Below are 17,057 nucleotides of genomic sequence, written 5' to 3' on the forward strand. Positions count from 1 at the left end.
GAGAGGCTCTGTGTTCTATACACAGTATAAAACTATATGATTTCATCCAGGGTTCATCGTAAGTAACAAACAACAAAACCGGTCTTTGTTCACTGTCAAGCAGTGTTCAGATGTTTGTTCAGATGTTTTGTTTCCACGTTTGTATTCTGCTTTTGTTCCAACAGCTACAGATGAGGACAGAATTATTAGTCGCACTATGAACATTTCAAAAGTATTTCACAAGAGCTGTTAAACAGAACAAGGCATTTGTAACACAGCTTTTCCAAAGGTCTTATTATGGATGCTTACACTAGCTTAGAAACAAAACTGCCAGGGTCAAAATTATTAGCCCTCCTGATGCTAATAATTAGTTGTGTATTGTTTTTGCTGGGTAACAGTCTGCAGACATTTGCTGTAGTTCTCAGCAAGTCTCACATATTAACTCTCCTAGTTTGTTATCTTGTGCTACTCTGAGCAGCTTCTGTACTCCTTCTGTTTTTTTGTTGCTCAGTTGCTCTTTGCTCTAGATCTCTACTTATCTTTCATCTAAAAGTCAGATAATATTCATATATTTGGTAAATTATTTTATTCAAGCAGCTAAAATGTAAGAAAAGTAACAAACTGTGAAGACTGACCACACACTGGTATGTTGTTCATGTTTGAGGAGTGTTTATTGCAATATCACACATGTGACGTTTGTATGGTTCGGCACCTGGTCCGCCAACTTTCTCCAGGACACACTCCCCTCCTCAGGTCTCCAGCTTCACTATATATATGGGAGAAACCTCATTAGATAAATAAACACCACCTATCCCTCTATCCTCCTTGGCACTGCCTCCTTGAGCTCACTGCCCCACTCCTCCCCTGCTGAGCCAGGGACCACACCTCTGCCACACTAATATAAACTGAGAAGAAGAAGGAGAGGAAAAACTATAAGAGAAGAGCAATGCTCCTGAACTGACGCGCTGCCTTTAGGTTTGGACATGAGACTCCACTGATGTTGGTTGGTCTGCTCTCATCATGATTCGTGATCTCCAATAACAGTGTTGGGTCAAGTTGACACAGACCTTGATGTATAATATCTACATCAGTTTGAGGTCCAGGGTGAAACTGTAGCTGCACAAGTGCAAGTGGAACACAGGAAGACGACACTGAAGGGGAGATGGTCCAGTTTTAAATCAAGTAAGATTATTGCTGGTAATAGGCAGATTCATTGGAAACCAGAGCCTTTGTGTCAGACTGCCATGACATTTGTAGAGTCCATGTGAATACTAAGCTTATTAGACAGCTGTATTGAGATAACAATTACTGTAAACTGTGAGTCATGTAAACCTTCTTTAGCAGAATTCAAAGTTGGGGACCTGAAAATGAACACATTTGTCATCTTTTTAAACGATTATTTAACAGTTCTTACAGGAGTGTGGTTGCTCCTTTATTTCCAGACAGTTTTCTCCCATGGGTGAAACCTTAACATTGATCCTATAGTGTAGCTGAATCTCTAAAAACATTGGGACACCATTAAATGTTGGTCAAACTTTACTTTCTGAGATTGTGATGCAGCTTTTTGTTCTCTTTGCCTGTTAAACCTTTTAACAGCCAACTCTGCCTTTTTGAAGCTTTTTCCTAATTCACTGTTAATCAGTTTTGTTTATATAGTGCCAGTCTGCTGTTTCAAGGCACTTTATATTGTAAGGCAAAGACCTTAGAATATTAAGAGGGAGAACCTCAACAATCTGATGAGGCTCTATGAGCAAGATTTGGCAACAGTGTGGAGGAAAAACCTAACAGGAAGAGAAAGGTTTGAAAGAGAAAAGACAAAAAATGAGCACAAACTCTTCACAGAGACCGATGACATCAAACAACCGAGTCAAAGTTTTACAAAGTATAAAATTATCACACAACTCAGTTAACTTTTTAATAATCTTAACAAGTATAGGTTCACACTCTGTTTATAACTTTGTGTTATGTAGTTTTGTACATATTCTGTGCGTGCAAGGCAAAAATAACAATGAAGGTAGAAAATAAACTCTCCTCCAGGATAAGATGAAGGCTCGGGTCAGACATCACAGGGAGATGAACTGAGGTCTGCTCTTATAAAACACACATCATTCACCACAACCACCCTGAGAGAAACACAACATTTTCCTCTGATTATATAGTTTTGTTTTTAATCTAGTGACTCCGGAGAAAATTATTAAGCTGACTAAAGGACTGATTGAATGGATATATGAATATAATATATTTATGTGATCCCACAAAAATGAGTGAGCAGAGCTTTAGTGTCCCATGTATTCAGCTGAAGATTATAAAAAAGGCTTAACGTGAAATCAAGGCAAAAAGAAAAATGAAAACAAAGAAACTAAAATAAATATCTGCAATAATTTTCAGTGCATATAAGTGTGAATTAATTTTCCACCTGTTCGGAGATACTTGTACAACCAGAATTTCCTTAAAAAAATCAATACAATTCAACGTATGATGCCAAACTCTGAACAGCTCAGGTCAGCTCACCAGTAAACCTCATAGGGTCAGCATTAGGTGGTGTTTTAGCCAAATGGAACACAAACATACTTTCAGAAACGAGAAGATATTAACTTTCAAATCTCTTGCAAACGTATAAACTCACTGTTGTTTTATTCCATTTGGGTACAAACAGTGAACTTAAGTTCTAAATATAGTAGCACCAACCACCTGATGGATCTCAAGAGGTTAAATTTTACTTGTACTTGACTAAAAGGTCTTGTGCTGTACTCCTGATTGAATGTTGTTAAAGAAGAATTTCAGCTATCCTTACGTATCCAAACTAAAGATAAGGCTCAACCGATATCTGACAAATGCAAAGAAACCGGGCATGACAGTTCTATGTGAACACTGCAAAAGAAAGGTATTTTTGTTTTATGCATTTGATTTTGAACAACCCTGAACACTTCTAGTTTATGAGGAAATCCAACTCATATTGTTCTTTTCTTTTGGAGGACGAAATCAAAGAATTAAAGTTTGGAGTTCATAGCAAGATTGCACAATGCCAAGCAGTTTTCACTGGGCACTACTGAGGTCCTGCAGAGATGTTACATGCTGTGTTGTGCACTGTATGGAAAGGGGAAAAGCAATAGGACCCTCCTCCAGACCCTCCATTTCAGTTGTAAAGGATTCACTTCTTGTGCTTAGTTACTTAGAAATGAAATCTAATAAAATACACAAACATACAAAACAATTTAGGCATACCCAAAGTACTTTTTCTTTGTTGTTGGGCTTAAGCCTGAGTCAGACTAGAATAAAAACAGGATGGCCTTTTTGCGAGCAGAAAAACTCAGTTGCTGAGAGACAGCACTGATTTTTTTTTTTTTTTTTTTGCTGTCAGCAACCATTTGAAAGTAGTTGCTGTGAAGTTGAACATACAGCACCCTTCTGTTAGTCACAAGGCACAGGTCGCCTGTTGGGAGTCAACCTGTCTCCAGACTTGCAATGACTGCAGTCACACTCAAATAGTAAAAGGTTTCCAAATAACCCTGATCTAATTTCTAAATGCAGACAAACTGACTACAGGTTACAGTCAGTCGGATGATGATGAACACAACTTGTCTGCTCCACCAAGTGGAAATATAATCTAATGAATCACACAAACCTGATTTAGTCAGGTTTATGGCTCGCATTTTACTGCAACTTGTGTTGAATTTAATGCCAGAACAACATGCCTGATATTTGTGTGATAGCTGCTGCTATGAGCGCTCATTTGTTTGGGAAGATGTTAACAGAACAAGTGGACAATCAGCACAGGTGGATGGCTTAAAGCTGCGAGCCAAGAGCCAGAACGTTGGCTCTGTCCTGTAGATCCTTACTCAGTTGTCATTCTGAGTGTCGAGAGCCAAGCCCCACATGTTCCTGCATTCCAGTGCTTTAGTCACATTTTTACACAGAGATCAGTATACAATGAAAACATTTTGTTTCTCTGCAGCGTGCACACGTTGCTTGACAGGTGCTATTACATATTAATATATGATAACACACATATGTTAAAAATCCAGCTATTGGAACTGCATTAGTGTGCTAGATTAATGTATGAATGTTACAATACATAATACTGACTTTAATAAGAACCTAGAATTCAACAGAGTCTGCAGAAAAACCCAGAGAGTGACAGAAACAGTATCTTCATTAACACAGACGGATCGGGATCTGACAGTAAAAAACGTTTTGTGCTCTTTACATCACACATTTCCGCTGCTATGCATAGATTTCAGGTTTAAATAGTTTGTAATAAACCAGCTTTTCTAGCTAAACCCTGCACGCCCCTGAGTGTTGGTCCTCAGGGCCCACACACACAGTTCTATCAGAAGAGCTCACTTTTAAAACAATCCTATCGATTCTTCTTTAGTCTCCTCATTTCTGTTTCTTTCTCTGTTTTCAGAGAGAAACACAAGAGCCAAACCTGCTTTTGCACTGTATTATATTTGTTAATACATTACTTGCTACCTCACTTTTGAGCTGCAAATTTGCACTGCTCTTGGTAAAATTCTGGTCAATGCTGAAATGAAATAGCTGCATCTTTGTTTGTTCCTAAATATATAAATTGTAAATTTGCCGCATTTATTTACTGTGACTGAGTCTGTTGCTGAGAGTCGGACCTGCTGTGTATGGATTCTGCACAATCCATGAACTGCTTATCAAGTTGACTGTTTAAGGTGGGCCACACCTCACGTCATCATGTATTATGCCTGTGCTCCAAGTGGCTAGTCCATCCTTGCATTTCGTCTTGCACTACTTCACTGAAATTTGCAACACTAAGCAAACAGATTTGCAATTTTTGCCAGTTTATAACAGGTAATTGCCATATTATTACAAATGAACTGCATGTAAATGCAGCTGATTATAGTTTGACTTTTATCTTATTGCCCTTTTATTATTGTCTTAATGGACCAAAGTCACTTTGAAGATGTAACTCACTGCACGTGGTTACAGCCCATCTTCAAAGAGACCATTCGAAAGGCTTGACCACAAGCTGATTGCACACAGATCCAATCATTTTGGTGGCTCCGAGGCCTCCAAACCTAGCGTGACTGTAACTGAAACTAAGCTTAACAATAATGATCACATTAAGTATTGTCATAAAGATCAACTCAGCAAATGAACCTTATTCATGAGTGTTTATAGCAAAAGTGGTGTTTGCACTAATGACCAAAAATCAACAACCGTATATAGAGTTGCATATGGACACTGCATATGTCAAGCAAACTACAACTAGAAAAAATATGAGGATTTTGAAAATATAATGCAAACTAAAAAACAGCTTCTGAAGGGAAACTCTGACTTAATATGCTGCCTTCATCATGAGTATCACTGCCTCTTCATTAAGGCACGTGTAGATCTGACTATACAATTGCTTTTTATGTAAACATGCTGCTTAAATTTATTCTTATGCTGCATGAGACAGTTGTAACCTTACTCTTTCTGTGGTGCTTAGGAAAGCAAACAAAGAACAAGTCTTGATACCTTTTCTTGAACATAACCAACCCAGAGCATGTTAGGCTAGTAAGGAATGGACCACCATGGCACACTGCAAACCCACAGATTAAACCTACCTCACTAACCCCCCATGGTGGAGTCCTCTTATGAGGCATCTCCCTCAACTTCTAAAAAAAAGGATATGCAATATGAGATCTTAATCAGCAGGAGTTCAGTAGTATTAGTAACTAATTACTTTTCCCCCCATGGCACAATCCAAAAGAGGTTACTTTGACTGACATAAGGCAACCTAACCAGCCTTTGCCTGGACTCACAGTGTGACCAAGTAAAATGAAGTAATTAATGTCTCTAAATAACCTTAGTCACAATTAGATATTAAGTACAAATGTAGTTTCCAGAAACCTAGTCATCTTGTCAAAAGGGGACAAAATGAAAAAGGCAAAGTGAAAAGATATCTGCTATCAGCATGGAGTTTGTAATCCACTTTGAAATCATAACAATTTTAAGTAGTTGTTATTAATGTGCCTGATATGGTGTAATCAAACCAAGTGTGATGTTGTGGTACGCTCAGAAATGTCTTGTTAACTAATTTAATGTTTTTGTGGAAAGTGCATGAAAAAGATTTCAGTCCCTTAGCTGATGAAGCTCATTTCAGACTCTTAACGATGGGTTGATGGAAATGAATTTTATAGGTGGCACAGTTGCATATTGTTCAATGCAAAGATGGATGGGATTAAAAAATAATGAGTCTGCAGCAAAATAACAGGATGAAGTGCGCGATCATTTTTGACATCAGATGAGAGGATGAGCTGTCAACACACTGATACACTCAGCAGACACATGGTTGGTGAATATGTGTCCAGCTAGCTACAGCTAACGGTCAGTACATTTAATCTTTGGGGTAAATTTGCACAGACTGCAATAACAAGCCAGCAATCTAATTCATGTGGTTCCACTGTATAAATAACTAATATAAATCAAAAATCCACCCCACAGAATAAATGCACCAACTACACAGAAGCTAGCACACAGGAAAAGTCGGTAGCATCTGGGTGTACCGTACCTGTGGTTCTCACACGTTTAACGAGAACACTCCGAACATGAGAGCGATTCTACAGGAGAGTACAATAGTGCAAGTAACATCATTCACAATTGGATACAAATACTAAAATGTGCAGATATACTCATTTATGATTACTCTTGAGGAATCCCATTAGCCATTTGAAATTTCAAAATGCTGACTCTGGTGGAAAACCTCACATTTAGATATGAGGACAACTTAATATCAAACCACACATGTTTGACCATGTGAAAGTTGATCTTTGACGTTTGAAATCATTCTCTTTGTACTTTATGTAAAGGTACTTTTAGCTGCTTCCTGTTTTTGAGCTGCTGTACTAAGTGGTTGGCACAGCAGATGGATTCACATGTTTGATATGGCACCAGGTTCATGCCAGATGCCCCTGCTGATGCATTCAGCACTAGGAGTACTCCCAGAAGCTGGGTTTTGGGATCTTTCACGTGTAAAGTGAACGCGTTAACCACTCATTGGCAAACTATACCCCTACTACCCCCTCCAAAAAAATAAAAATAAAAAAGTAATAATGAATGAATAGATAAATAAATAAATAAATAAAGCTTCCTTTTAAGAAGACAAACAGAATTAGATTAAAACAGCTTCTTGCTGTTGCTTGACTTCTTCACCTCTGCTCTCCTTCCTGGCAGTAAATTTGTAACATTTTTTTTATCTAATGATTTTTCAGAAAAATGTTCCCCGTCAGTGTGACATGGACCAGTATTACCGCCGCACATGTTTAGGGTTGAGCAGGTTTTTTAAAGACTATATTGTTTAATCTACAGTAATGCATCATGTTCTACAAAATCATAGGTTTACAGTCTGCCCTGTGAGGTCCACAACAGCTTTTAGTTCATTCAGAAATACAGGTTGACATTTTGATTTATTTACAAAAAATACTGTATTTAGAAAAACAATTAGAACTGGATTAAAAGGCCTGATTGCTGTGTGACATGGTTAACTGTCAATATCTACAGCAAGATCATATATTATTCTAAAATGAAAGTGCTGCATTAACAAAACAGCTGGTTATACTTGATCTGATATGATAAAAGATGGCAGGTTATTGCCAATGAACAAGCTTAAACAGCTTATGTTAATGTGTGCGCCAGCCAGGGTGACATTTATTATCAATATTAACTGTTTAATACTTCAATTGTGTTGAAATTGCAGCTTTACTGCCCTCTCGAAATCTCCCAAAAAGTGCTGTTCAGTGTTTTTAATGTCAAAATTAAAATTCTGAAATTTACCAGTGGGCAGCCACGTTGGGACCAATTTTAAAATTCAAGTGGTTAATGGGATTTTTCAAATCAATGGCTCCACAAGAACAAACAAACAAAGGTCTAGTGACTGTGATTTTCTACTTATCTGCTGCACTAAAACACTCACACTACTCTCAGATACTCTCAGATACGCCCTCAGTTCCAGATCTCAGTGATGTCTCAGACCTCTCCCTCCTAAATGTGTTTTCTCCTCAGGTAAGTCAGTCTGTGGATGCTATTCAGACAGAGGGGGCTCAGTTCTTTGGTCTGCTGCCTCTGCCTTCACTGTGTGATGTTTAGAGATGGTCTCTTTCTCTGGTGTGCTGTTTCTCAGATCCACCGGGCTGGGGACCTTCTTCTTGTGGGATGTAGGACTTACTTGGGGGACGTCTGAATATCCGGACGTGACTGGGATTGTGCTGAGGGTCTTTTCTCGAGGTGCTGGGGAGACAAGTAATTTATCTAGAGTTTGGGGCAATGCTGGGGCTGTGCTAGTGGTATTTTTGGGTGGGGGCATCACTGGAGACTTTTCCAGTGTTCGGGTATGTGGTGGAAGCCTCTCTTGGGTGGGTAAAGCTTTGTCAAACGCATGGCTGGAAAACTGGGTTGCATCTGCTTCATGCAGAGCTTGAGCTGTAAAGAAGGGACACCCTGAGCCTGGGCTTTCGCCCTTTCCTGGATGGGGGTGCTTGGTTTCGGCTGCTGTGCTTCCACATCCCATTCTTCCTCGTCTTTCCTGCAGCTCCTCCTTCTGGGGAATGCCCTTCTTATCTTTATCAGTCTCCCTTCCCATGTCACTGGCTGTGAAGATGAATGACATAGATTAATAAGTAAAACAAAGAAGGAAAAGGACAGGCCAAAAAGGCTAAATTATGAGCATGACTTAAGAAGACCTCTCTGTCCTTCTCCACTGGATGGATCTTCAATGCAGGATGGTAGATCACTTCTGTTGCCTCGGAAACGGATGGGTGACCTCTGTAACACTGCCTTCAGCTCTGAAAAAGAAGGGTATGAGGTATAATAAAGAGTCAATCATCAGTTATCCCTTTCTCCAGGACAGTTGTGGGAGAATACCACAGTTAACCTCGAGGTGACGAATGGATGAAACGTTTTACTCAAAGCCTCATGCAAACCATCACACAAACATTCATACATGGATTCTTTTCTAAGCCTGTCTAACATTCACACACTCTGGATACATCGGGGCAACTCGCAGCTCAGTATCTTTGACATGTGGACTGGAGGAGCTGGACACTGAAACTCTAAATGTCAGGCCCACAACAAACAAGACACACAAAGTAACATCAGCCTGAGAGGTTACAATGAATTGTGTCTCTGGCCATGAACACTCACTGGGGGTGATAAACTGAAAGTTGTTGACTTGGACATTTACACTGTGGCCAGAGAAGTTCCAGTAGACACATTAATGTTGTGTCGTAACAGTAAAGTTGACCGAGTGTTTTTCCGTTGTCTGGTAAATCATTCAAGCAGGATTGGACACAAACATTGTGGGAGTGGGATTTAAAAACATAGTCCAGTGCAGGGCTCTAGTATGCAGTATAAAATTCTTCCTATTTGTTGTGAAAGATGCAACGTGTGTCAATACAACACAAGTACTTCACTGCTCCTGAAATCAGAGCACGGGTCCTTTTTCAGTCTATACAATTTCATGTTCCAACAACACTGAAGAATTTACTTTGATAATCTTTTTCTATTTTAATCACATTTTTTGAATATTTTTCATTTAACCAGTTTTGGGATTTGCTGTTGCTAGCGTTATTTTTTCACAGTTTCATCAAAGCCTCACCTTGTGTCATGGCAAAAGCATCCTCATGGACAGACACAGCTCTACGCTGAGGAGGAGGCTTCATGTGTTGACGTGGCTTAGGAAGACTCTCTGAAAATACACACAATCATTTATTTACACTGACTTGGATTCCAGAGCTGATTGAAAGTTGTATCAGAACCACCACAATTTAGATACATTTCTTTTAATAAGACAGGTAAGACATACCCTCTGTCACTGATTGTGCTTTTTCAGCGCGATCCTGTGTGCCGGGACTTCTCCAGAGAGGTGGGACTGAAGGAAGCTCCTTTCTAGAGGGCACGGTGGATGTTCCACCCTGGAAACCGTCCTCGCTTCCATTCTAGGAATAACAATCAGCAGATGTTCACTGACACAGTTTTTTCTCTGTACGCCACCATTGATTTGAAATCAATGAATCGGTCAAGAAGGTTTAATTCAAGGGGTTTAACAAAAGCACTGCATCAACAGCTAATTTTAAATGCAGTCCTTCATTTTCAGAATGTCAAATATGATCAGATATAAAGGTGTTTTTCCTCTTCACAGAACAACATGAATGTGAATCATCACCTAGATACAGCTATCAAAGTGAAAACTCCTGTACTGGTTCTAAACGGGCTAGTTCCTCACAAAATGACACAAAAGATAGTTCAGTAAGTTTTGTAAGCACAAAATATTGTTTAAACTTTCTTTTTTCAAATTTTAGTTTCTCTTGCTTTTTCTATTGACTAAAGTGTTGTTGATACTTATGATTAAAACGGCTACCAGAAAATATAGCGACTGTGGGAGTTTCAGACGAGCAAGCGAATGACACTTGCTGTAGTTTGGATTTCATGAGAAGGATGTCGAACAAAATGCAGTAATTTGCAAAACGTGCCTTAAAACCTATTGCCGCAAAAGGTAGCAGTACCACAAATTTGTTCCACCAGCTGAAAAGTCATCCACTGCAAAATTAACCCCGTTTTCAAATCCGCATGTCAACGTCTCCCAACAAGCCAAAGAAAACATTAAATAAACCAGCTGTGAGACCAGTGACTGTTCTTGGTCAGTCGTTTTTATATATTTTTTTCAAAAATGAAATATATTACCTGTCTTGTAGTCTCCTCTGGCCTGCCATCATGTTTCCCTCCTTCCAGCAGCTCAGTGGAGCTGCTGGAAGGAGGAGCAGAAGAGGGACGAGCTCCTCCTCCTGCAGCAGCCAGGGTGGAGAGGGGAGGTCTGGCTGAGATGGCAGGTTTGGGTGGCAGGGGGCCAATAGGACGCTCTGGGAGGGCGGGCTTTGGAGGAAGGACAGGATCTGGTCGAACGGGGTGCAGAGATCTGATTGGATACCTGGGATCAGCTGGGAAGCAGGGTGAAAGGGACAGTGCAGGTTGTCCCAGTTAGTGTCCACAGTTTGGACAGATGTTTAAAAGGATGTAGATTATACACAGAAAGCATGGCATACTAGTACAGAACTTCCTGTGTTCTCATATCACAGGCCTAGATACATCAGACTGGTTACACTACAGAAGACATGTTTATGATGTCACTCACTGTCCAGTGTCCCATGTCCACCAAAACTAAAACCTCCAAAGACTAAACTTTGCTGTTTACATATAGTACATAGGATATAACAAGATATCCAGAACATGAGCCACATCGTTTGTGCACATCCCTAACCCTAGCCCTATGCTGGGTCCCTGTAACAGCTGAACAGTGTTACAATGGCACCCAACATCCCAACACCCGATGTTAGACCTATAGCCCGTGCAGCAGATGCACGTCCTGGCTCAAATGCCCCAGGAGCAGGCAGCGGCACAGCGTGAGCAGCTGACTCATGTACAGAATTCTGGTAAGGTGCCAAGGGCGTACACGGCAGGCTATGGTGGACTCGGGCTACACGCAGACCTTAGTCTACCAAAACCTGGTTCGTTCGGGAGTGTTGGTGGAAGCAATATTCATGGAGGTCAGATATGTGCATGGGGACATAGATAAATCGCTCATAGTGCCGCTAGAAATGAGATACAGTGGCAAATGCATAAAGTTACGGCTGCATCCCTTAATTCTGGGGACAGACTTCCCTGTGCAAGCGGATATTGCTTTGTATTACTTGTAGTGGATTATGCAGCTCGACATCCTGAAGCAGTGCTGCTGCACACCTTTTCTGCAAAGGGTGTGGCACAGGCACAAGTTCCCCTCATCGTTTGTGCATGTCTTACCGTGTGCTTGTCGTGATTTGGAAAAACTATACTCATACAATATTGCCAAATATTAAATTAAGAAACACCAAAAAACACCAAAAAACAACCTAGTTGGTTGCTCAGAAAGACAGCATTTTATTATCACATTTTATTTTATTTTTATATTTTATTTTATTATTAAAAAAGCTCAGTAATTGCATAAACCATGGACATGCTCAAGGGTGTTTTCAGAAGTGGACTTGTTCATATTGGTGTCCCACACAGCAATACCGTGTTTTTTTGCTGGACTGGCTCTGCCAAACTATAGATTGGGATTATAATTTATATGTAGACATGAGCAAGGAAATATTGATACCTGATGAAGTAGACATAGTCCTGGGTTTCATGTATGTGGGAGGTGGTTCAGGTTTGTCAAGAATAGCACCTGAGGGACCGTGGCAGGACAGTAGAAGACAGTGAATATTACGAATAATATGTGAATCCTACAGCTTATAACACAGCTCTAGATGGCAGATCTTAAAACAAGGATTAGTACTGATGACTCAAACAAAATGAGAAGAGTGATGAAAAAAAGCAAAATGTATAAAACTATATGAAACAATAAGTATAGACTCAAAGTTTCTGTTAAAGAATTAAACTAAATTTGATTTATAACCATGTACACTAAAAAAAAACAAAGGTTGGAACTGGTTACTTAATCAGAATGGTTCAACTTCAGTTCGGTTCAATTTTATTTATATAGCACCAAATCACAACAACAGTTGCCTCAACGCGCTTTATATTGTAAGGTGGACCCTACAATAATACCTGACAAATGGACTGGCCTTTATGTAGTGAACTTAAAGGACATTACTTCAAGCAACACTGACTCACACACTGACAACCACACACACAAACACACTTATAGAGAACATATATTTTTTTTATGATAGAGATATTTATGCAAAAATACTTACCATCAGAGTTGGCCTTTCTCAGCTCTTCATCTTTATTCTGTAAAAGAGGAATTAGTCTTTATTTTTGTTTTATGTGTTTTCATGTTCACAGCCATACCATTATTATAATATTATGGCTTCTTAGCCAGATCTCACTTGAAAAGGAGATTTGAATTTCAAGGTTAAACGAAGGTTAAATAAATAAATAAGATAAATATGAGATAGTTGGGATTTTACTGTTCACCTTTGTTTTCTCTTCCAATTATTTTTGTCTATTTTGCTGGTTTGGTTTGGGTCATTCCAATAAAACCATTAAAAACTTAAAAAAGTTTAAACCTGTTTTTCATTGTAGTAACTTTACTGTACTCCTTAAAGCCAAGTTAAAATTTAACGTCCTACTATGAAAACTGACCAAGCTACTGGCTTTCAAAGTGCACAGGTATGGGCTGGAATTTGGTGCCTTTTGCTCTATAGTTTCCAGCATTTTTGAACCAGATTATCCACATAAACATATCAGGGCAGAAGAACACAGGTCACCTACTAATCAGAAGATCCCCATCTGCTCCAGTCTACATGCCAAATATCCTTGGGCAAGATACTAACCTGGGTTGCTCTCTGATGCATCCATCAAAGTGTAAGTGTGTGCGAATGTTAGATAGAAAGCACTTAGAAAGTGCACGGGAAAAAGTGCTCGTGGTGTAAATGAGGGAAGTTGTGTAAAGCACGTTGGGTGTTCAGACAGAGTAGAAAAGCATTTTTCTCAGTGTCAGTGTGAAAACTGCCATTATTGCTGCTTTCTATTCCTATTAATAGCACTAGCCTACTACAGAGGAGTGGAAATGTCTGTTAAGTTAAAGGTAATTATAGATCTACATATTTCTTTGAATCATAAAAATATAATGATATACTATTTAATTACAAAAATACTGGCACACTGCCTGCCTGGCTGCCAGCCTGCCCGGTAGGATGGTGACAATACTCAGTCAGCCTTTTTTGGCTCAGGGGTAAAAACTGTGAAGATTCCACACTGATCTGTAATGTACATTTAATGAGAGTAGACTCAATAAATATGGAAAAAATTGAGATACATGGTTTTTCTTAAGACATTCCAATCTATCATCCATTTTCTTAATCAATCACTCATTAAAAGGGAAAAATAATTCAATGAGATTGAATCACTTTTGTTTTCTGGCGAACTTTCAAAATAAGATGTGGGAGAATGGGTAAGGAGTGTGTTGCTCACAATTTAAAAAGATACAAAATAAAAGAGGTGTGATAGATAAAAATGTTTAAGGCAAACAATGTTCAGAATAATATGCTTACACACACATGCGCACTCCCCCATTTACCTGGCTCATCTTGGTTTCAGCAGGTGGAGTTTTGGCCACGCCCATTCTGTGCAACATCACCTGAAGCTTCTGTTCAAAACTAGATGTGCTCTCCGAAGCATGTTTCTGAAAGACAGTACAGAAACACTTAGAACAATAACTGTTCTCTCACACACACACAAGCACTGGCTTGGCTTGGTTCCGTTGGTATTATTTGAAAACTATCAATATATAGATTGAGAATAGAGTAGATGTTTTATGAGAATGGGCATGAAGCCTCACTAGAATTTTACTAACAGTATCACTGTGTTAACACATGAGCACAGCGAAGACCCGACTGTGTTGTCGTACTGGTTATATCTGTGCGACAAAAGTGATAATATGGTAAATTTATCATAAAAACAGGTAGACCTTTGAGGAAGTGTTTACTCTGTATCAACAACAAATAGTATCATCTACAATATAAAATGGGAGCAGGTCAAAGAACAGGGAAAGGTTCTACCTTAATATGCTAAAATTAGACTTAAAACAAGAGAAATTCAAAATAAAGGCTAGTCTCTGACATTAGCTTTTTTCGAAACCTTGGTTCCCATCGAGATTCATCTCATAATTTATTGTTATTATGATGTCCCAGGTATCACAAGACTGACCTTAGTGGGTGTATCCTTTTCATCAGTCTCTAATCCCGTCAACAGTATGAGACTTTGGCTCTTTCCCTCTCTCAGTGCCCTCTTGGTTACTTTTAGTCTCCTCTCCCCATATGGAGTCCCTACCAGCTGCTTGTCCTGCCCAGTCAGAGTGCGAGTGACTACAGGACTGGGCATGCGAGCTGGCAAGACAGGAGCTGCCTCTTCCTCCAGATTGGAAAGTACAGTAGTCGTGAGATCAGGGCTTGTTGTGATGGTGGGATACAAGGGAGTGGTCTCACTGGGTGGCATCGTCATGGTTAACGTCTGGGCAGGCGATCTCTTTTCCCGCACATCGCCTGCAAGATGATGGCTGGTGGCGGGGATTCCTTCTGTGGTGGTGGCATCATTAGAAATGTTAGCATCCTCCACTGACCTTGCCCCTCTCTCCTTCTCTCTCTCCCTCTCCCTTTCTTTGGCCTCACGGAGGGGTCGAATGAGGTCTGCAATGGAGGTCCTTTTGACCTTCACACCTTCTCCTCCTCCTCCCTCTCCCCCACTTGCCTTGGTGGCTCGGGCAACTCGAGCCCTCTTGAAGGCAAAGAAGTCACCAAACTTTTTCTTGATATTTTTGGTGGGAAGTGTGGTGGTGGTGGTGACGGAAGAAAAGGTGGATGGAATGGAGGTAGAGAGGGGTGGAACATCAGTGGACGTGAAGGACATGTCAGTGGATGCATAGGGTGAAGTGAGAGTGGTGGTAGAGGAGGTGATAATGTCAGACGTAGAGGACAAGAGGGTTGAGACTGAGGGGGTGGAGCTTGACTCTGGGGGAGTGGCTTGGGCAGGGTTTGACTCCTCCCACTGGCCTTTTCTGCAGCAGGAAAACAGCAGAAAGAGCAACAGACAAGAAGAGACATTCAGTACTACAACTACTGGTACAGGACCAAAGACATGCTGAGCTCAGGCACACAGCTAACATGCATGCAAACATCACACAGGGCAAAAACAGCTCCTAAATGACTGACAGATTGACAAAAAACCTGGAAGCTACACCTGGACTTCTATGTAATATGCTTAAAATTTGCTTCACCCGTTGGTTAAATATATACATATATTAGTCTAATCAGGGCTCTGGTCCTGAGTGGATATGGGCCCGGTCAGGTCTATGTAGTTTTGTCTTTACTTTACAATTCAACAGCAGCAGGTGAAGGGAGATTTAGCTTAGCATAGAGAAAATGAAGGATTCTAACACCAAAGGGGAAGACATTTGTTTGAGTTTCACACCTGCTTCACCAACATAGCATGTTGTTGTCAACACAGCAACAGAGCTGTTTTGACCTGGTGCCGCTAATGTTCAACTGAAAAGCCTGGGTTTGAGTCCATCCCAGATCATATCCTGTATATTATTCCACCTTGCTCTCTTCCGACTTTTCTGTCTGCCGTGTAAAACCTAAAAATGCCACAAACTGCTGTTCTGACGTGGCAATTCTGGTGTAATAGCTCTTATATGTTCTTAATTCAACCATGAAACAGCTGATTCTTACATTCACTGGAAGAGTTGATTTTTCAATCACAGATGTTTACATTAAGCCTGGGTAATAATTAAAATGTAAATCACACACACTGAGTGGTCAGGAATCAGGCTGGGTCAATCTGAGAGATATGATCTGTGTGTAATGCAGGCAGGAGGTGTGTTTATTTTAAAGGTAGAAAACCAAAAGGGATGGAGTGCTGAGCATCGCCTTGTCTGGACTGTGTTCTGTACATTTAGCATTCTCACTGGAAACTTGTAGGAAATATGACGGGTAAACATTCATGTATCATTAATATGTCTACATTTCTCAGTTGCCAGTTAAATCTCTGGTACATTCTGATAATAGAGAGTGATAAACACATTCATGAAAAAAACTGAATGATATTAAAATAGGAATGCCATTGTGCTTAAAAAGGTGTTCCAAAATGCTCTAGTGAGAGTACTGACAGAAATTTACAAAACAGTTATATTTTTCCCCATATTATTATCCATAAATCCATATTATCCCCATATTATTATCTCTACATCCAGAATAGAATTTGAAATCCCTTATCACAACTGAGCACTAAGGACCCAGTCCTATTATAGACCTCATCCTCAGACTCCTCTACTGTGGTAACAGCTTTGGTTTCAGACACCCTCTCTTCTTTAACATTAAGCTTATAGTTGGGGCTGGATCATATGACCCTTAACCATGAACCATGAACTCGCAGTTATGCTGTAAAATAAACAAGCACGGGACTTCCCAAGATGCACTGAGAAGCACTGAAAATATGTTTCTGACCAAAAATGTCCAAAAATGTCTATTGTTACTATAGCAACCATACTCCAAGTATCCCCTGGAGAGGCTGGCATATAATACTACTAC

The 17,057-nt window shown here is 39.9% G+C and overlaps 1 protein-coding gene across 1 annotated transcript in view; it reads right to left on the bottom strand.

Moving 5' to 3' along the window:
* Positions 1-1,880: 1,880 nt before the first annotated feature.
* carmil2 (capping protein regulator and myosin 1 linker 2) overlaps positions 1,881-17,057 on the bottom strand; it is a 60,878-nt gene continuing 45,701 nt past the window's right edge. Inside the window, exons 33-41 of the mRNA XM_005454245.4 lie at positions 14,680-15,526; positions 14,051-14,155; positions 12,723-12,759; positions 12,122-12,190; positions 10,672-10,925; positions 9,794-9,926; positions 9,587-9,676; positions 8,673-8,774; positions 1,881-8,580 (exon numbers count right to left, since the gene is read on the bottom strand). Of these exons, the coding sequence (XP_005454302.3) occupies positions 8,015-8,580; positions 8,673-8,774; positions 9,587-9,676; positions 9,794-9,926; positions 10,672-10,925; positions 12,122-12,190; positions 12,723-12,759; positions 14,051-14,155; positions 14,680-15,526 (2,203 nt within the window). The 3' untranslated portion in view covers positions 1,881-8,014. The remainder of the gene's footprint in view (positions 8,581-8,672; positions 8,775-9,586; positions 9,677-9,793; positions 9,927-10,671; positions 10,926-12,121; positions 12,191-12,722; positions 12,760-14,050; positions 14,156-14,679; positions 15,527-17,057) is intronic.

The sequence above is a fragment of the Oreochromis niloticus genome, linkage group LG7 (assembly GCF_001858045.2).
Source record: "Oreochromis niloticus isolate F11D_XX linkage group LG7, O_niloticus_UMD_NMBU, whole genome shotgun sequence".
NCBI lineage: Eukaryota > Metazoa > Chordata > Actinopteri > Cichliformes > Cichlidae > Oreochromis > Oreochromis niloticus.